Source organism: Manis pentadactyla, chromosome 16, assembly GCF_030020395.1.
Source record: "Manis pentadactyla isolate mManPen7 chromosome 16, mManPen7.hap1, whole genome shotgun sequence".
Classification (NCBI taxonomy): domain Eukaryota; kingdom Metazoa; phylum Chordata; class Mammalia; order Pholidota; family Manidae; genus Manis; species Manis pentadactyla.
In genome coordinates this window covers 25544977-25566593 of record NC_080034.1, presented here as the reverse complement: position 1 = coordinate 25566593, position 21617 = coordinate 25544977, and the positions used below count along the sequence as shown (strand labels likewise).

General features: G+C 44.7%; 1 protein-coding gene across 6 annotated transcripts in view; it reads right to left on the bottom strand.

The window, feature by feature from the left end:
* Window positions 1–5948: 5948 nt before the first annotated feature.
* ADGRF5 (adhesion G protein-coupled receptor F5) overlaps window positions 5949–21617 on the bottom strand; it is a 90976-nt gene continuing 75307 nt past the window's right edge. For 5 of the 6 annotated variants that reach the window (XM_036927368.2, XM_036927367.2, XM_036927369.2 and 2 more), the window contains 8 exons: window positions 20687–20842; window positions 18470–18678; window positions 17058–17237; window positions 13985–15379; window positions 12683–12724; window positions 12534–12593; window positions 11846–11930; window positions 5949–9922 (listed from right to left, as the gene is read on the bottom strand). In XM_036927368.2, coding sequence (XP_036783263.2) covers window positions 9843–9922; window positions 11846–11930; window positions 12534–12593; window positions 12683–12724; window positions 13985–15379; window positions 17058–17237; window positions 18470–18678; window positions 20687–20842 — 2207 coding nt within the window. In that variant the 3' untranslated portion in view covers window positions 5949–9842. Of the gene's footprint in view, window positions 9923–10535; window positions 10603–11845; window positions 11931–12533; window positions 12594–12682; window positions 12725–13984; window positions 15380–17057; window positions 17238–18469; window positions 18679–20686; window positions 20843–21617 lie in introns of all 6 variants that reach the window. The other variant, XM_057494297.1, reaches the window with a different exon arrangement.

Genomic DNA, 21617 nt, shown 5'->3' with positions numbered 1-21617 from the left:
GGGCTGACCATGGTGCCCTGCCCTGCTACAGGCCCGTGTACGGAGGGGAAGGAGAGTTGCTCTCTCTTTTAGCTCTCAATCTATGGCCCACTGGTTCATACATTTCTTTCCTTGAAGATCATCTTGGAATGAAATAAACACACAGAGGGAGACAAAGCCACAAATAGGGAGAGTGAGAATTCCAAGAACACACTTCCTTTCTGGGAAAATGAATTTTCCTCCTATGTGTCTAAATGACATCCAATTCTCTGAGAGGGCTTGATAGATCTGTGGCAAGAATAAAAACACCACTAGCAGTTGAAACCTCATGGAAACTCATCTGGATGAAGAGTAAAAATTAAAATGGCAAGTACAGTCAAGCTGCTCCATTTGGGATGAACAAGGTGGCGAATGTGAGAAATACTTTCCATAAAGCACCAGAACAGGAATCCTTTCATACTTGGGGAGAGACTAAAACCGGAAGAGGGCCAACCCTAAAGGTGTCCTGGAACACTGGTCTTTATGTAGCAGGCTGCCTTGGTGAGATTATAAAGTGATATTAAGGTAGGAGATGCCTTAACTTCTCCATTCTTTCCGTCACCATTGTCCTCCCTGTCTCATTTTGTATAGTCAGAACTCTCCCCACTAGGGGGATCACATACATCAGGTGGCATGGAGAAACAATACAACGAGTGGCGGCACGTACACTGCACAGGGCAGACACTTTGCATTCAGCGCCTTGGCTATTCCATTCTTGAGCTGTGTGACCCTAGGCAAGGTATTAACCTTTCTTGGCTTAGTTTATCCATCTGTAAAATTAAAAGAAAAAAAATTTACTCAATCCAAAGTTGCTATAAGGCTTAAACGAGGTGATTTGCATAAAACGCTTAGGAGAGCACCAAACACATGGTGAGATCTGAAAGTCAGTTAACACAGTTCAACAGTTATCAGCCATTTTCACTGAAAGATGAATTTCATTTCATTTGCTGTGCACCTCTCCCAGAGGTTTCTGTACATTAAGCCTCATCTCTCCTTAAGGTCTGTTTTTTTTAGAATGTCCAACAAAGGAGACAGTGTGAGAGCTATTCTGAGGGTATAAGCCTTATATCAAGACATGTTCTCCCATGGTCAGCAGTTGTCTGCATCATCACGCAAAGCCAGGTCGGCTTGTCGCTCAGCCCTGAGGACCAGCCCTCTGGGCAGTTGGTGTCGTTTGCTGGCCCTGGGTCTTCCTGGGTCACACTTTGGCTGACACAGCCAGCAGCCTCCTTTTCAATGTGTGTCCAGAGTCTAGACCAGAAACTTACTAGCTGGTCTCAGCCACAGGCCGGTGTGGTGGATAGACTGCAGATCCAACATGAACTGAAAATGAAAATTAAGTCTGGCAGCAGTCTATGAATTAGAGAAGGGAATAGGGCCATCCTGGTTCATCCTTCTGACGGCACAGTGACGGGAAAGTGGTAAGGGCCCATGAAACATGGAAGGCACCCGTTTTGCTTCCTCAAACTACCTTCCAAATCCCTGTCTGGAATGGGAGAACCAGGCTCTTTCTGGAGCTGCTTTTAGCTTTGCCTCTGGTTTCATAAATAAGAGTCCATGAGGCAGGAAAGGAACAGGAGGGGGTTATCCTGGCTATATCTCAGAAATTTGCAGCTGCCTGAAAATCCATCTTCCACACTGAAACTAGGTGCCTGGAATATTCGCTCTCCACATAGGCCTACCTCCCTTTCTGACTTCATTTTCTCTTGCAAGAACCATAACAGCAAAGTATTAGGAGATGAGGAGTGAGAGCGATCCTGTCATTCCTGGGTTTTGTGGCCTAATAGGACTTAATTCCACCTTCGCTCTGTCCAGAAGCCGCGTCCCTGCTCCGTAGGCTGCCCGCCAGACCCCTTTTCCTCAGGCCTGATGAGGTTGGCCAGAGGGGGACCCAGAGGGGGCGCCTCCTCTAATGACCACCAGGTGGCGATCAAGCCTCGGGAGACGCGGGCGCGTGCGGAGGGGGAGACCCTGCCCGGGAAGTCATCTGTCTCCGTTAACCCAGCTGGAGATGGGCTTTGAGCACAGCTTGGGGGGGAGAGAACCCCGCTGGGCTTGGGAAACCCTCTTTGTTCCAGAAAATCAGTAAACGGCCATACGCTTTTCCTCGGTTAATCAAAATCACACACGTCTTCCCACCCCTAGAGGGGGTGGGCTGGTGGGCAGGGTGGGGGACACAGGACGACGCCCTTCAAGGCGGGTCCGCAGCAGGCAGGGCTCAAGGTCATTCTTGGATTGTGTTATTGGAGGTCGGAAGCATCGTTAGCGGCAGTCTCCCCATGCCTGGCCCCATCCGTTCCTGCTGCTTTCCATGCTGAGAAAAATCCCTTTTCTTCCTGGGTTTGTTCTGTTTAGTTTTCTATAGTCACCAGCGTACTTCAGTAGGACTCGGCTCCGCGTTAAAGAGAAAAAAACCGCAGTGTGAACGGGCTCACGTTTCCCCAGTCCACTGCCCATCTGGGGGAACATTCGTGACCTTTCAACCCTTCATCTCAAGGTTTAAAGGGAAAAGGGAAAGAATGAATGTCCAGAAAATCACTTACAAAATGGACAAGATAACTGTGTCTAGATTGCTGGAGAGCCACCCACCCCCTGCCACAAACACACACACACACACAGGAAAATAGCATTTGGGGATAAATAACCAGGGTCAGTCACTGTGTCCGTCTTTCCTCCTGTCTTCTGTCTGCTCCATATTCGCTGAGAGTAGAAAATGTTTGCAAGTATTTTTTCTCTTTAGAATGTGCCAGACGATAAACAGAGTCGCATCTGCACAGGACACGGGAAAGGTGGGAGTGGGGGGAGCCCTGACCACCGAGGTTGGTGAAGGGGAGGCGACCAGGACCTCGCCGCTGCACAGCCCTCGGCACCACTGATGGAACGGAGGGGTGCATGCATCGTGGAGCCGCCTCCGTCTCCTGCTTCAGCCCGCTCCTCGGCACCTGCAGGGTGGGGAGAATTCCCTACGGGCCCTGCAGAGGCAGGGGCGGGGTGGATGCTGCTGGCGGAAGGAGGAAGCACCTGGCAGGCTTCCGTGCGGACCGTTTGATGCTGGGGAGGCGTTACTCAGAGCAGGCCTTCCTTGGCCTCCCACTGACCACGATTGTGAGATTGTCCTGCTTCCCCACACTTCCAGCCTCTGGGACCGTCTGGCCTCCCGCCTGAGCCTGAAGTGCTCTGAAGACGTGTTAACCAGGAGCTGATCTCCAGGGCCCCCACACCTTCAGAGGGTTTCTGAAGGCACCTGGTGGTGTGTGACAGGCCTGAGCCTCTGACGGTCCTCCCTACGCGGCTGGGTAACTGAGGTCCAATGTATGCCTGCTGGGCTGTGTGTGGGAAAGCGCTGAGTCAAGGAGGAGGGGCTGGGCCCTTCTGGGAAGAAGGTCAGTGTGGAGGCCTGTCTTTGGGCAACATTATTTAAAGTCTGCCCACTGCATTTGTGTTTTGGAGCCTTCTAAGAAAAGTCATCTTGGAACATATAGGATTAGATTGAAGGAAATGGTCAAAATCTATAATTTTACTACTGCCTCACTCCCTCGTGGGCAAACTGTGCCCTACCCCTCCTGATGCAGTGTCTTCCTCATGGGCCCCTAGATGCCCAGGGCTTAGAATGCCCTGGAATCTCATTAAGGTCACCAGAGCTTAATGTCCCCTCCTTCTAGCTGCTCCCCTGTGGTCAGCCTCTCTCTCTCTGCCTCTCAAAGAGGTATTGGAAATAACCTTTTATTTGTATAATACTTAGCTTACAAAACATGATCATATAAACTATGATTTTTGAGCCTTACAACAGCCTTGAGAGGAAGTTAGGATGATCCCATTTTTCAGATGAGCATACCAAGGACCACAGAGGTTTCAGGAAGGGCCTGGGTGAGTGAGGAAAAGTGTCTTTCTGTTCCAGGGGCTGTGCTCTTTTCCTGCACCACACTCAAGGGACAGCTAGCTCATTCTCCACAGCAGAAGACTGATCAGGACCCCAGCCACACCTTCCAGGAGAGGAGGTGAAACTGTGCAGTTTGGGGGCCACTGCCCCATGGCTGTCAGCAGCCTTGGAGGAGAATTTCTAACAGTGTGGCTTTCTGGTCAGCTTGGAGGGGCAGGAGTTACATGGAAGAGAGGTGTATGGAGTCTTACGGATTTCTGCCCCTCTGTATATATTATGCAGAGTCTCTGCATAGACCCGCCAGATGAGGTGGTACAGGCCTTGTTTTAAATTCATTTTCCTACCCTGCTGTTCTGTATACAGAAGGCAACAAAATAGCAACAGCATGTGTCTCTGGTTTATGCTCTAAAGCCATGTTGTGCAATGCAGTACCTTCTAGATACATGTGGCCTCTGAGCACTTGAAATGTGGCTGGGCAACTGGGGTGTGCTCTAAGTGTAAAGTACACACTGGATTTTGAACACAGTACCAAAAAAAAGGGAATGTAAAATATCTCAATAAGTTTATAATAATTACATCTTGAATAGTTGAAAAAAAGCTGCATTCTTTTTCATATAAAGTATTCAGAGGAAGCATGTTTTCCTTCCTGTTTATATAAAGTATAAACGTCATAAATTTCTTCTAAATGATGTATATATTATCTCACACACACACACACACAAAAAAAAAAGTCAGTGCAAATGAGCAGAAAACTCCAAACAAGCTACAGTGACCCATGCAGTCTGTGATGGCAGAGGGTTACTTCAGGGGAGATCTATCGGTCTGTTAAGGTATGAAAATTTTCCCAGTTGCCAGCGCCACCTGCAGGCTACAGGTGGCAGCACTTCATGGAGAGGTTTGTAGGATGAGAAGCACCCAACCTGGGAGGAGCATTTCGACTTTATTTTTCAGGAGTGGGAGGTCAGATGTTCAAAAGCTTAGAGGACTGGCTGGGACCTGCATGCTGAGGTCTTTGGTCTGGGGAAGGTTGCCAGCTCCGGAGTTGGCATGCCTCTTTTCCTCTGGACAAATCAAGCTTCTCCAAACAGCATCCTTTCCCTGAATTTCCACGTGGGTGGATGCCATCGACTTGGGAAAGGTGACTTTTTTCACATTTGCAGAGTCAGTAGACAAAATAATACTACAATATTTTGAGCACATGAGCTTTATTACTGATATTGCCAGAGACCTTTCTAGGTGTGATGTCTGTTATGGATAGAGGAAGCTTCCAGACCATGTATCTACAGCTCATGCCTCATACAGATTCTACAGAATGGTGTTGGGTCCTTAGCTTTGTTTCAACAATCTGACGAAACATCCTATATGATCCTTTTCCCCTGAATGCAGGCAGGGCCTGTGATCACGACGACACACCATTCCCACGATGGGGTTACATCGTGTGGCAGAGACAAAGGGGTTTTGCAGACATCATTAAGGCCACTAGCCATCTGACTGGGAGGTAATCCCAGCGGAGATTATCCTGGATGGTCCTGACCTAACCAGGTGGGCCCTCTAGAAGAAGGTCTAGAGATCAGAGACAGAAAATGTCAGATCGAAGCAAAACAGAAGTTCTCCTACTGATGTCAAGAAAGCAGACTGCCATGTTGTGCAGAAGGCCACACAGCAGGGGAGAGCAGGCTGCCTCTGGGAGCTGAAGGACTCGGTCCTATAATTACAAAGGATGGAATTCTGCCAAACAACCAGTGAGCTTGGAGGAGGACCTCAGCCTCAGATGAGAGCAGCCCAGGCTGACAATCTGAGTTTGGCCTGCTCAGACCCAGAGCGGAGGACACAGTTAAGCCATGTCCAGACATCTGACCTGCAGAAACCATGTGATAACACGTGGGTATTGTTTTAGGCCTCTAAGTCTGTGGGAATGTATTACACAGCAATAGAAAACTAATACAGGGAACATGAGACCATGTTCCAGAAATTTCTAGTGCTAACAGAACTCACGGGGCTCTGTTTCAGCTGTCTACGAAAATTCCTATCAAGCCACACCACACACAAATGTTAGAAAAGACATTTATTTGTTTCCCAGACAGTTAGGTCCTAAAAGTTTTACTTCAAGATCCCTTCTTTAAATCCTCTGTAAGCTTCTGGCCTCTACCTGCTGAGTGGAAGTGTGGGTGGTGTGAGGAAACACACCAGCCCTGTGAGCCATCTGAGCTCAGAGAGGAGCTTCTGGAACCCTGCAGCCCATCCCACCTTCCCATGCCGAGGGGATGGGAGCAATCATTCACTGTTTGGAGATTAGAGTTAAATTCTGGTTGACATGGCAAAGCCTGAAACAGCAGCAGCAGCCTATTGCAAAAGAGCAGAGAATTTATATAAAGAAAGCTCCCTGAGATCTTCTTAGATATTTTATTGTTATTATCAAAGAAAGGACACATAGTGATATGCTGGCACACTATTAAGATAGGATTTAAAATCCCACATTATGCTTTTAGAAACTTACAGCATCCCATTTCAAAGCCAACATCTTTGAAATAATGAGACACTATTTTCACTGACATTTAAAAATTAAATTAGAAAGATATACCTGAATAAGCCCCTCCTTTATTTGGACACTCAGGGACTCAGACTTCTGTTGGCCTAAGATGTTCACTGATTTTCTCTCTGGGATACAGAGGCTCCATTTGACATCGCCTTCGCATGCCACAAATAAAATGAAGTCCACTTACGTGGCATTTCTACTCTATGACCATATTCACTTCCTTTTGTCTTCTCAAATGGTGTGACTTTCAGTTCCACTCATCTCAACTCCCTCCCCTGCTTGTGCACTTACTCATTGCTATAATCTTTCTCAGCTCCATGTAAGTGTTCCTCTTAACCTTCTGACACTGACTTCTCTGAAGTTCTCACACAAACCACAGAAGGCTGACTTCACACAGCATTTCTGAATGTCTGGCCTCAGCAAACTCTATCCTGAAAACCCTTCAAAATCCCATACCTCTTTCTCTGTATAAACAATAAGAAAATGGGGAGGAGGATGAAAGATACATGCCTCATTCAAGAGATGTGTGTTAACACTGGACTCATGATATTCCCAGAAAATCCTTCTGCAGTTTATATGAATTGCTCATTTGCAAATGCTCCAACCTCACAACTTCTGGAGCATTAGCATGGATCCTTTTGCAAGAAACCTAATAGGAGGTCCATTAATATAAGAAAGTTTTGGCTCATGGAACTGACTGTACACATTGTGAGATGTTAAGAACATGGGGCAGCTCCTTACAAACAAAACAGACAGCACATCTCACTTTGCACCAGCATCAGAGCCAGTGTTCCTCCTTCCCCCTCCTTCCCTCAGGAATCTGCTGCTAAAACATTCTGATCACGGCTGACTGAGAACTGGCAAACCTAGGGCCAGGCAGGGCTCTGGCCCTCATATAGCTTGTAGTTTCATAAACTATTGTTCTGTTTTACAATTTTGCACTTTATGGCCTACTCTGGGATACTCTTGGCAAAGAGCAGTGGCTGGACTATGTATCCTGCAGTTGAGCAGAAAATCAGCCAGAATTTCTCCAACTGATTGTTTTCATGGCTTTTCCAGAATTGGATCTGGAGCTGGAGCTTGAAAGGTGAGAGGTATGTCCATGCTTCTGTGTGTGTGTGTGTGTGCACGTGTGTGCATGGGTGTGAGGGCTGGGGGTGAGGGAACGTGCCTCAAGTTAATGAATGTGGGCAGAGAGCCAGATCCACATCGTGTGGATCTCCTCAGAAGGTTCCTGCCATTATGGAGGTTCCCTTTACAACAGCACACACAGCGATTCCCGAGGGATCCCTCCTGCGGTGGGTGGAAGGTGTTTCTTGTCGCACTGGGTCTTGTGTCTTTGAACTCCTCCTTAGGGCTGTGCTTTCCCTGGCTGATCATGTCCCAATGGCCATGCTGACCCTGTACTACATAACCCTGCCTCAGTCACCCCTGAGATAACTCCAGGGACCACCAGAGCAGTCAAAGCCTGATTCTAATTCAGCTGATCCTCCGACCTAACTTCTGGCTTTGTCTTCTCGGCTCTGAGCCCGGCCCCAAGTTGATCACACCCTGGGGACTTTTAGAGCCTCACAGCCATTTATTCTGGGGACAAACGATTCAGTCAGGAAAGTGATGTGACAGTTTTCAGGCAAGCACGGGAGTAGATGGCTACACCATTTGGAAATATGTAGAAATAAAGAGTTCATTTGCTTGCAGCAATATTAGGATTTCTATCTGTCTCCTCCCCCTCCCCATGAAGAAAAGAAAGTCAGAAGTGGAATTTGAAATGAAAAATAAAAGGAAGAGATTCTTAAGAGCTAAAATAGTAAAAGGAAACTCTTTTGAACCTCAATATATGAGTGGTTGCTGAATCTCAGCCTCTGTTATCCTACCTTCCTCAGGGTCGGGCCCATTTTAGTTCTCAGTCCTTACGAAGACCACATGAACCACATTTCCTGAGTAACCCCATGTTTTTATTCTGTCTCATTGCCTCCCTAGGATCAGGCTTTGATTTGGAATGTGTGGGTGCTTTAGCTACAGCATATGGTTAACATTAACATGGATGCAAATTTAATAAATATTTGTATTTTTATGAAAGGCACACACATGCAAAACACCCACGTACACATAATTCACAAACAACCAAACCCTTGGGGAAAATGCCACTCTCTGTTCATCAAGGTAAAGTGTCACTAGAAGCATAGACTAGCCATCTGTAACACTTTTTTCCAGAAGATTTCCACATGGTTGGAATAAACACAAAGTAGGCAGCACAAAACTCTTAATGTATATTGGTCTGGGAAATATGGAATGAAAGAGCTATTACAGAGAGAGCTATACAGCACACCAAAGGCCACTAACTCCACAGGAACAACAAAAATGATATACAGTGCTATCAGGTTATTAAAATCTATTCTATGGTGCACAGAGAAGTACCTGGTTAAAGCTGTTAAATATGATACATGACAGTTGGGGTCTATTTTCAGTGCAATTAATGGATACAAAAATAAAGTGTTTTTTGCTTTCAGCAAGTGGAACAAATCAAAACATAAGGAGTTCTGATAAACTATAAAAATTGTAATCAGCAGTTGGATCTGCTTGGATCTGCTAATGCATGGTCATGATAATTCCTCTGCATATTCATTCCACTTAGCTCAAATCTTAACATGCAGAGTATATATGTATGTGTTTAGCCTCAAGAGAATCATGTCTTCTTCCACACATTTCTTAGAAATATTTTAACCACTTGGAAGCATCCTGATGATATAATTCTCTCCCTATTTTTCCCCACTGCCTTTGTATTTTTCTTTCTTAGCTAAGAAAATACTAGGAAGATACCAAACTTTCCCCAGGGCTTACTTCCAATTCCCATTGTTGAGCCACTTTTGAATTCTCAGTGTTTCAGTATCCGGGTCATTGTATTAGGTTGTTAATATAGAAATCTTAAAGTGTTGTCCTTACTTAATGCTGTTTCCTCATTTTTTTTCTTCAAGTTTCCTTCCTTCCTTCTTTCCTTCCTAGAATTCACTGAAGAATTTCCTAGGTCCTAGCCTTTTCCTTATTATTTTAATCAAAACTTATCTTTGTGCCCCAAGTGTGAAAAGTGAAAATGTCTCTTCAAAATTCTATTTTACAATATAGACAGAGAAGGTGGGCTTTGGGGGACTTATTTGTATTGTTTCACTTAAATACTATACACATTTGGTATCACACAAGGGGTGGGGGTGGGACAGCAAAATAAACTTAACAATTTCTTTTAGTCTGTCTTTACAAAAGAAAGCCTCTTCCCTTGATGAAAAAGTCTCTTCAGCATCTGCTCCCAGAAGCCTGCAGAGAAAGCATTTTATCCATGGCTTTGAAGGGATCTCTTTTCCAGAGCACTCCCACTGTTCCCCAAGAGTTCACGTGGGTTGGATTTTCCAGTTCTTAGTTGAGCAATGAATAAGCACTGGATGTGTTTTCAAAGGATGAACTGGTTGTTTCTGGTGTGGAAACGTTGTATGTTCCTGAAAAACAGAGTAGCTGCTCAGCATCAAGGACAAGCCTGCACGACCGCTGGGGCGTGAGCCTCTGCCAAGGGCCCCCGGGGGAGCTCTAGTCCAGGAGCCAGGGAAGCTTGGCCATGCCTGGAAACAAACCCATGCCTGTCCCTCCTCCCAAGACCCAGACGTGCCAGAGAACAAGCAAAGCTGTTGTTCTCAAGCATGCGGGCAGCCGACAAGCACTACCTACTTCACATCATACCAGCAGCCAGGGTTCCACAAAGAACAGGGAGAGCTCAATATGAGCAGCCCTCCGCATGGCACCGCATGCAAGGGCCTAGGGCCATCTGCACGAAGGAAACTCCCGGGTGCCCGTGGGCTGAAGTGACTTGAGGAAGCTCTCGGGAGGGGCATGGCAGAAGAGCTGGAAGGTAAGAGAGGGAAGGGGGAAAAGGAAGGAAAAAATTACAGGGGGAGGGAAGGCAGCACCAAGGATCAGGGGACGCCAAGAAAAGCGCCAAGAGCAAGTGCAGAGGGAAGGGCAGGCGAGCAGCACCTGCACAGGCTGTCGGCAGGACGGCAGGGACTGAGCGCAGGTGTGTGCTGAGCAAGGGAAGGGGCTCGGTGCCCACCCTACCATCAGATTGGTGAGCTGCCACAGCTAACAAGGTCTCCATCATTGACTGGGGGGCCCCTTGGGGCTGCTGGCAACATAAACCAAAGTTACAGCAGTTACAGAACCCTCAAATAGGCCGCCGACACGGAGCTGCACCTGTGACCTCTGGGAGGCTGTCAGGTGGCAATGATTGGGAACCTCAGGCGCTGGGACCTCGGAGACAGTGCCTCCATCCTTTTATCTCACTGATTCAGTAACAAAGAGCACATTATTGGCCTTATATATGACACAATTCTGATTCTGTAGGTTTATTTCATAGAATTTCATAGAATATTTTCCTTTTAATGCAAATGGTAAATATGTTCCAGTGATGGGGTTGGCCGGGGGCAGTAGTCCTAATGCACCCTGAAGATGCAATCATTTCACAGCAGGCCCAATCAGTGACTTTCAAAATCAGAAGGGAAGGTGCATGAGTAATGAGTAAGGCACCAAACTGAAGCCCCAAAGGCCAAGTCCGCGGGTGTTTTAACAATGAAGAGCCATATTCAAAATCTGCCTTTATGTGAAAATCCTTAGCTTGGAATATTGAGGCATTTCGAGACTCTGTATTTGGGATACCTGTTCAGTTTCAAGAAACTGGAAGGAATTCTGGTGCTTATTTTTGTGGGGGAGTGGGAGGACGGTGGCATGGGATGGATTTCATCTCGCTGGGGTAGCTGAGACCCATGGCTCAAAGTCATTAACATTACCTCCTATAGCTCCAAGGTGGAACTTTTAGCTGTTCGTGTTCCTAACAGATGAGCTAACTTGGGTGATCCCTCGTATAGGTAGGCACAGTTTTATAAATGCCAAAGCACAAAATAAGCACACACCAAAAAATGAAAAAAAAAACAAAGGGAAAAGAAATCCAAAACATGGGATCCTATAGTAGGATTTTCTAAATATAAATGTTTTTGCTGTACCGTAACCCAGAAACATGACCTACCTATTCCTCTTTAATATGAATACAAAAGAACTCTGTTTCTGCCAAGGCCAGCAGTTTACGTTTCCATTTTTATGGCTGGTATAGTTTTGATAAGCAGCTCTCCCCACAGGGTTAAATAGATTCTCCAATTCTTATTCTTCGTAAGTTACGATTAGTTGCCCACTGAAGGCAGTTGCCCTCTGTACAAGCCTCCTGCTGGCTAGGGAAAATATAAGCAAGTTCCTATATTTAACCTCTGCCCCAAATGAGGCCACTGCAGGTAAGTGCCATGAATGGGCACGTCAGGGTGTGAGATGACTCACCATCGGGTTAATTTGTTTGGTGGCACCTAGAGGTCACTACATACCTGTTTTACCAAACAAATTGTTGAATCTTCTTGATATTGGAGAACTCATAGAAAATACAGGAGTAGATGAACCTAGAGATGTTGACTAGAAAAGAGAAAAAAACAATTACAAAGCGAATGTGTTACACCACGTCCTGGTTTTGATCTCTAAGACCATTCATTTGCTGCCCTCTAGTGGACACTGCCTGCACCTCTCCCTCCACTTCCTGAAGGTGACAGCCGGGATGTGTGAATTTCCACTTCAAATCCGACAGCAGGGCCATCTTGAAACAATGGAATCGTATGAGTATTAGGAAAATAATTCAAATACACTGTTTCACTGTTTGGTAAGGTTTAGTATCTTTTGACGTGTGGAAACAGTCAAATGTATTTGAACGTGAGAATTATTTTCCAAGATGAACTATAAAAAATTCAATTCATCCTCAATCCTCAAATTATGTTCTCTGACACCTTAAAGTTTCCCCAGAAATTGTTTGTTTCTCATTGAAATTTGATTTTAACCCCAAGTGATATTACCTGTGCTATTTGACCCTTATTTAAGGATGTGGGGATAGCAGCTTAATAATAGCTCCCAGGCTGTGTCTGACAGGTAGAACCAGGTGAGAAGCAAAAATGAAGGAATCATCTATACTAAACATGGTGGTGGAGAGGAGAGGTTTGTGAAGGTCTTCACAAAGGAAAGATTTACCTTTGAGTGCTGTGAAGACCATCTTGATAGTGAAAACTTGTTTAGCAAGGCTTCCTGTACCTGCATCATTTAAAAGAAGCCATTGTAAATTCAAAATGCTACAAACACTTCAGATTTTTCTAGAAGCATGAAACTGTCATTGTTCCTACCTTCTGATCCCAAAGGCATCCAAAGAGTAAAATGAATAATCCCTGAAAAAAGGAATTGGGAAGAAGTACATTTGAATCATATTCTACTGTCCAGCAAAATAAGAAGTATCATTAACCTGGCATTGAATTTGTACTACCTCTTTCCACATCTGCATTTATGGAATGAGTCCAGTGGATGATAATGTTAAAAGGGATACAATGGGTTCACAACAAGGGGCCTTAAATGTTGTAACATTCTAAGGATATTTTCTATTTCCCTATTTCCCCCCAGTGTGAACTGGGGGTCCTGCTCGTTATGTTATTAAATACACCTCCTAAGTCTATGGTAGCGCTCACATAGTTGTGATGAGGACTTGGGGCATGGGGTGGAATAACAAGTCCCTTCTAGCCATATTACAAATATCATTAGACATGAGCCTTATAGTTCAGAGCCATAGGCCCAGTAGCAGAATTTAGTATTTGCATGGTCTTGGCTTGAGCATATAAGTAGCAATGTCTCAATGTCACTCCCAAGTCCCCTGCCTCCTCAGTAGCCCATGGGGCCTGTGCTTACCAGTCACCCACGGATTAAATCAGAATTAAGCTTCCCTTTGTACTCCAAAGGCTTGTTGCCTGTACCTTTGCTAAAGCTTTTATAACCATTTGGCTTGTATTATAATCAGTTATGTGCTGCAGGAGAGCAAAGAGTGTGTCTTCTTCATTTTAGTATACTGGAGCAGAATGTGTACCTTACACAGAGTATCGAGTCTTTCAAACTTCAGGAAATGTTTCCAGAAAACATACTATGTGGTACATAGCATTTGTTTCATTCACCAATGGTTAATGAACACCTTCTCTGTGCCAAAAGCACCAGGCATATAGTGATAAATAAGACAGATGCTCTCCCTGACCTCACAGAGACAGAGCTCATTTAATGCTTGTGCAAATTAACTAGAGAGATAACTTGGCTTAATACTGATATTTTCATTTAGGAGATAATAAACGGCATGGAGATAATGTTGGATACATAGCAAAATCCAGTGTAAGGAAGGGACTTTCCCTCTATTTGTGTTAGCAGGGCATTTAGAAGAGAGTCACATATGCCACTAAATCATAATGCAGGTGATAAGAGGTATGAGGTTCCATGGAGGCAGAGGAACGTGTCCTTTCTATTTCACTGAGTTCTTGTAATTACTGCTCTTTAGGGCTAGGGCCTTGTCTGAACTAAAATCCTTCCCCATTCCTACTCCTGTTTGTGTTTCTGTCATTAAGCTGTCCACCAGCATAGATACTTCCTGAGGACTGATGCACGGCAGAACTTACCTGGAAGGCATTGAGGAGGGTAAATACAATATGGAACACAGCATTGTTTCCCTGGAACACAGTGGCAAGACCAAAACCCCAGGTGAGCCCCAAGAGTGGCGTGAGGACCCCAATGCTCTTGCTGATCTGAAACAGACTGTTCTTCTCCTGCTTGCTCGGCTTGTCTCCTATGGAGGGTCTCAGGATCTTGGTGATGACCACGACCGTGGTGGTCACGTTCACCACCACGATGATCAGCGCTGGGATGACAAAGGCCAGCAGGGCCTTGGTGTCCTCCCAGTTGAGCCAACAGGCGTTCTTCCTCATGTAGACTTCCTGGGGCTGGGTGGCGGCCACCGTGATGACAGAGATGACGAGAGGGCAGCCATAGCCAAGGGAAAACGCAATGGTCTTCTGAATGGACTTGCTGGTGTCGTGCAGGATGAAAACCAGGCGGTACAAGAGCATGAGGCCCAGAGTCAGCATCCAGAAAAAAACGCTAAGGTAGAAAAAGTGGATAAAGAAAGTGGCAGCCACGCAGGCTGTCTCGTTGAGTGGGTAGTAATAGTCGTGGATGGCGGTGGCCACAATGAACCAGATGTCAGCAACAAGAAGGGAGGCAGCAATGTTCACTATGCAGATGTGACGCATATAGGAAGTCCGATTCTTGGTCACTGACTTCCATACCACAGCTTCCACAACTAGGCAGGCTGCTAAGCTCAAGATGGAAAAGCACAACCCAATGTAGGAAATGATATCCAGCAGTATTTTCAGGAGAGAACCAGGGTCTGGGGAGTCAGGGGACATGAGGATGGAGAACGACGTGAGGTGGTCACAGCTGCAGGAGACGCTGTTCTCATAGTGCTTCGTAACGTAGCACCCACTGCTGTCCCACCCCCCGGTGCGGTTGGCAAGGTCAAAGTTCCAGAAGACACACTGTAGTTTCCTGTTTAGAAGGTTGCTGTTCCCAAAAGTCATTGAGATCCTGAAGGGCGTGGTTATATTGTGGCGGACAGTGGTTGTCATCACTAAGCTGTCTGCGAAATTCTTTCCCAGAGCATCCTGGGCAAGAATGGTTTTGATAGTCGGGAAAGCCATGGTGACAACGGACAATCCTGGCTGCAGGTGTTCCAGTTGGCACGTGTCAATAACCACACTGCCCCGGAGGTCAGAGTCTGAGAAAACAAAGCTCTGTTCGTAGATGTTTGGATGGCCAGATTTTACGACCATGCTCTTCATCTGCACGTGTGGGTGGAGGACGGACGAAATGGCATTACCTTCCGACTGGAACGCTCGGGAAAATCTTTCTACTGAATCCAGCAGCTGTGAGCTCTGATTGGTCCGTTGCTGTTGGAATACCTTCCAGGTATTCAAGATGGGCTTGCTGAGGATGATGTTAACCGTGGACAGGACGTGCTGTAATTACAGGGCGTGGGATCAAACCAAACAAATTCTCTGAATTGTAAGAGAGAGAGAAAAATAAAAAGACATCTCCCTGGAAAATGGTTGAGTTGGGTATAGGTTAAGGGGAAAAAAAGAAAGGAAAATGAGGCATCACAGGCTGTGGGCATCTGTGACTTGCCCTCTTCTGGCAGGGAGTTAGTCCCAAAGACTGGGGGACTTCATTATAAAGTTAGCAGTAGAGGCAGTAAGGACCACCCCCCCACCACTCACTAAGGCCAATGCAGCAGCCTGGAAGAGATATCTTTAATTGTTTTATTTTATTTAAAATCTCAAACCTATAAAGGCTTTTGGTGAGTGCTATTTCACCAGCAAGGGTGTGGTAGTCTTGAAAGATCCTCTGAAATGTGTTATCAAAGGCATTGTTCTTTTTTGCTAAACATTTTGATTCTTTCTCCCATAAACTTGGGCTTGTCATTTTCCATCTGCATGTTCACACTGTATATTTTCTCCACCTTTCTTTGCCTTGTTCTGTTTTCTGAATGAGCCCTGTAATGAGTCCCCCAAATGACATGTCCTAATATCCAAACTCCATCAGTGTGACCTTATTTGGACAAATGGACTTTGTTGATGTAATTAAGGATTTTGAGAGGAAATCATGCTGGATTACCTCAGTAGGCTCTAAATCCACTGACAAGTATCCTAATAAGAGACAGAAGAGGAGAAGATAAATGAAGAAAGGAGAAGCTGGGGATTGGAATGAGGCAGCAGCAAGTCAAAGAATGCCAGAACTTCTAGAAGCTGTAAGACAAAGATTCTCCCCTAGAGCCTCTGGCGGGAACTTGGTCCCACAGACTCTTTGATTTTGAATTTCTAGCCTCGAGAACTATACGAGGAAAAGTGTCTGTCATTGTAAGCCACCCAGTTTGTGACAATTTGTTACACTAGGAAATCTACATAACCTCCTTGGGTTCTAGTCACCCAAGCTGCTTGCCATTCACCTCTGGGTGACTTCAGCCAGTGGGAAGCACTGGCAGGAGGTGGAAGGTTGGGAAAAGAAGGAAACTGAAATAGATTTTCTCTACTCCCCACCCCCTTCCATACTCTCCTCAGCGCATCTTTGGTGACAGTCACGTCCTTCCAATACTACAGCTCTTGCCAAGTGAGCCCTCCTCCGGGCTTCAGCTCTCCCTCGGCTAAGTGGCTTCTAGATATTGTTAGTCTCTGGTTACTTTTTTTTTTATCCCTGGTTTTACCTCTGTAAGTATCTCTTCGGTGAAGTCTTTTCATTTGAACTCTTGTGTGTGACTTCTCTTACCTCTCAGGAACCTGACTGCTTCCAAATTCATGTTTAGTGCTAGACCATTGAAAATCCCACCTTGTACATATTTTGAAAACATTTAATTCCTGGTTTCCTTAGAAAGCAGATAAGAATTCATTCTATTGTAATGAAGAAACTGAAACAGAGATTTCCTAAAGAAATCTGAAGGCTCCAAAATGAATGCTGGAAACACTCTCTGATATCCAAAAAGCCATAGTGAGCAACGCATGTTACGTGATTCTAATATCAAGAGCATTGCTCTGGAAAAGACAGGGAAGGAGCTGCAATGGAGAAGTTATGTTTCTTGACCACAAGTCCCTAGGGGTGAAAAGATGAGGCCCCAAATTACTGCAAGACTTAAAACAAACTCACCTTCATCATGTCTGAATTCACTTGGTTAGGAACGGTTGAGAGTAGATCAAGGATGCTAATAATGGCCCCTAGGCTCCCAGGAGATGATTTGACTTCATTTTGCACCTTGCCTGTGCTAATAGAAAGATTCTTTAGGTATTTAGGGAGCTTCTGGTCCTGAGAGGGGCTCTTGATCAAAGCCTAGTAAGACACAAGCCAACACAGACCAATAAAAAACTTGCCAGTCAGCCCAGTCATCAAATCCTGCCAATCCACCCATGACAGAAATCTCTCACATCTTTAGTTTCCTTTTTTCTCCATTCCCATAAGTTGAATGGATAAACCAAATGGAGCATGATAGGTCAGCATGCCCTTTTCCACTGAAACTGTATCTCGGCATCTAGAATTGAGACCAGGGCTCAATGTTGAGTTCAAATTATAATATTTTTATCTTCTTGAATAGGATTGTTTACAAATGTGTCATTCTGTGATGCGTCATTCATCAAGGTCCAATTCAGATGCCAAATTTCTCAACCAGAGCTTCCTGATTATCTTGGCCAAAATTAATGTATATGTAACTTCTCAACTGGATTATGTTCTCTATCAAATCAGTGGCCAAGATCTAATTTGGTCTCTTACCCTGATAGCACCTAGACTAATGCTTTGCACATAGTTGGTATTTTAATGAACTTGCTGTAAGAGCAGAGGACAGACAGAAGATATTTAGATAAAACACAAAACAGCATCACCACTTTTCCTCAATTCTTCTACCAAAGGTGAGAAGGTTTGAAACTGGACATCTGAAGACATCATGTTAGCTATAAATCCCACCAGTTGACTCATCAGTATTCGTTTATTGTAACTCATGGAATTTTAGGAGTCTGTAACTCTTAACAACTTAAGTATGAAGTGACATTTATTTATTCTGATGGAAAGAAAGGAATTTTCCCCTACCACATGGCAGTAACCTCTATCCAAGGAAAGAGAGACTTCCTCTGTAACTATCAGTTACCTCTAAGGATTGAGGAAAACTCAGACCTGTAAAAGCATAAAGCCCAGCTATTTTATTGTGTGCTGATGAACCTTATTTTTGTGTTGCTCTTCTTTCTGAGATGATCAGAGCTATTTTTCAATGTCAAAATTATTCAAAGGATAGCAGTTAAGTAATACTACCTGCTCCTTGGATGTAATGGGAACAAGGTACTGAGAAGTCCCGGTGAAAGTATACAGCTTGTCCTAGAGCGGAACACATATTTTGTTGCCTCCATAGCTGTATTTAAGCAACTTTTTAAGCATTTCCAATAGGGTTGCATTTTCTTTGGAAATAGGTAAATAACAAGTATATTTGCGAACATTTTCCTAACTGCTAAGAAATATGATAAGCTGGACAGATTTCCCCACCAAGAGCCCAGAGTCAAAATGTTAAGGATCACCTTGGCCAGCTGGAGCAGACTATTTATTGGGGCAAAGATGCAGTCATTTCTCTTCACCTTCCACTGGGAGCCTACACATTTGTAAGTTAGGATCCCGCCAGTGGGACCTGCAGGGCTGCTGGGAATGTCTGAGAACTGGCAGAGCTTCTGGACGACCTTCTCAGGCTCCCCGGCACCAATTATGGGATCTTGGCATGCGATGTTCTCCTCTGCATTGGAAACATGAAAATAAAAGGAACAATTGAAAGGCGGAGAAAAGATAGTGAAAGTAGGATCGGGCCTAGGTAGAATTTTTGATGTTTGAATTCATCTTTCTTTTTACTTTTAGTGACCTTTTCAGAGTTAACAGATTTCTTTATTTTGCCCTTGATGTTCCAAAACCCCTTAGTGCCTTCCAAATGAATCTGGACTTAATCTGGACTTGCTTTTCCTAACAGAATTTCTTTCCTCTATGCCTCATTCCCACTTCAGTCCCCAGGAATCTTCACTCGGCTGCCTGTAAAATCTAAGCCATGGAAAATAATGACAGCTTAAGGTGTGTTCTGCATTCAGATAAAAGATATTCAGGGAGAATATCTCCATGAGTGTCCCCTCCATAGGGGAAAGTTTGGGTGGGGTGGATAAAATAGGTGATGGGGTTAAAGAAAGACAAACAGGCTCTTGTTGTATATATTAAATATGTACAGATTTTCCTGTGTCAATCGTATGCCAATAGAGTAGTTTCAAAAAAAATAAATAAAATAACTAAAAAAAAATATTCAGGTCACTAGAAGCCTTAGGGACACAATGCCTTAATCCAAGGGATTCTCATCTCTTATATTAGAATCACCCCGGCAGCTTGGAAAATACCAATGTCCAGGCTCACTCCAGACCAAGTAAATCAGAAACCTTTGGGCTGGGATTTTGGCATCAGCTATTTTTTTAGGCTTCCCTGGCAATTCCAGCAGGTAGCCAAGGTTGAGGAGCACCACCTTAATCCAAAGATGTAGCTAGTGGGAATTCCAGGCACCCATGACCTGAATATTCTAGCAATATTTGTAAGTATTTGCTCCTCCTGGTTTCCCTTAAAGGTGACTCTATTTCACCTGTACTCAAGGCCAGACTTGAATGGGAAAATGACGTTTGATGTAGACTCTCTAATCTCCAGGGACCCTGATTTTATGATGAGCAGATCCTTCTCTCACCAATTTTTAAATTTAGCATTGCATTCTCAGCCATTTATATAATCTTGAAATATGTAAGTCATGTTCTACTAGGAAAAGGACATGGAATCAGACTTGGTAGGAAGCAGAGAAGAACTGAGGCTAAGGTGGCGGGACAATGAAGAAGTGATCTTGGCTGCTTCCTGGAAGAGGTGAACTTGGTAGGGTTAAAGGAGAGTGACTTGGAGAGGAAGGTTACTCTACATTGCCTCTTACGCTGGCGTCCAAGACTCAGTAACCAAGAGGTGTGAGCACGGATACAAACCACACAGAAAAGTCTGACAAGCTTGGGGATAGAGCCATGGACCCTTCAGGTATCAGGGATCCTGTGACAGAGAAGGTTTCTGTGGGAGGGAATTGCTTATGTGAGAAGCCCAGGATCCTCGTTTACCCACTTGCTCGTCTGCTGCTACGGAAAAGAGCTCTTCAGCATGGGCCATGCCCAAAATGGCTCTATAAACCATGACTTTTACCTTGAAAATATTACGACGAGGGATATTGGCTCAGTCATGACAAAGGATTGGAAGGAAAATTGCCTGCTTTTTAGATTCATCAGTTGTATATAAGCCTGTCTCTGGGAAAACAGTGTTGGTGGGAATGCAACCCTTCCTTTGCTGAGACATCAAAGGAGTCTCAGCCCCCCCGACACCGCCTGCTCTTACCTGCCTAGAGCAATCAATGCTTAGCCTCCCGACTCAGCTGAGATATGGCTTCATTTGCAAGGCTCTCTTGATGACCTCCTTCCCACTTATCACCAGCAGAGCTAAGCCTGGCAGTCTCTTCTGGCCAGCCACAATATATGACAACTTTTTTTGTTATCGCATTTATCTCTCTCCCTTAGGCTTGAGGACAGGAAATACGGCTCTTTTCTTTTCATATTCCCCATGCTTTGCCCAAGGCCTGTCCTTTAAAAGTGTTAACATATATTTATTGAATGGATCAATGAGGGAGTGAATGAATAAATGAATTCCTGCTCCTGAGTATGACATTTAAAAATAATTTGAAATGCTCTCACCAGGAACCAGATGAACCTTCATAGATGGGCTCTGGACTGAATTATTAGCAGTGTTGGTAAAGCGACAAAACACGTCAACCTTCTGTGAACACCAGGGAACCGAGCTTGCCTTGAAGTTGTATGTGTAGCACACTTGCTTTCCATTAACTTCTTTTGCTAAAACAGCATGATTGAAAGAAATAAGTCACAACATGACTATACGGAGCACAGACTTTGCTGAAATGACCCAAGATGGACAAATTTGTCCAAAATTTCCCCAAGAATGGGCCACACTCATTTTTAATGTGTTTTTTAAAATGCCTGTAGCCTGGAAGTGAGTTAAGGCCACATTTGCATGTGTGCTAGCCTATACCATGTACCGCCACCATTCATGACACCAGATCTGTGCCCACACAGTTTTAGACACTCAGAGTAGCTTTCAGCATTCCTCAAACCCTTCTACCTGTCTACCTCCCACCATGCCCTGCACATTTATCTTGTCCTGTCTTCACTGCATTGGTGTAGAGTCACCACTTTATGGGTCTATCTCCTCCACTAGACCGTAAAGCCTTGGTGAGAAGGTATCTGGTCTTATTTATCTTTGCATCTCCCAGTCCCAGCTTGGAATCTGGCACATAGAGAGCCCTGAAGGCATGCATTTGAACACAGAATGGTGAAATGCTTAAATATGTCAGAATGGAAATGGATTCCATATCCCCCTACCACATGGCCTCTCTAAATCCTCAAGTCTTTATTGGGTCTCTGCTTTTCTGAACTGCCAGTGTCCTTTCCATTGGTATTGCTCATTTTGGATATTTGATGTTATATGGATTGTCTTTTAGAACATGAACCTTTCTAGCTATTAAAATATCTTTTGTCTCCTTTCTATTACTTGTGATGGTGTTTGCATTGAGTAGCAGATCGCCAAGAATAGTTCTTAAAAGAATGAAAG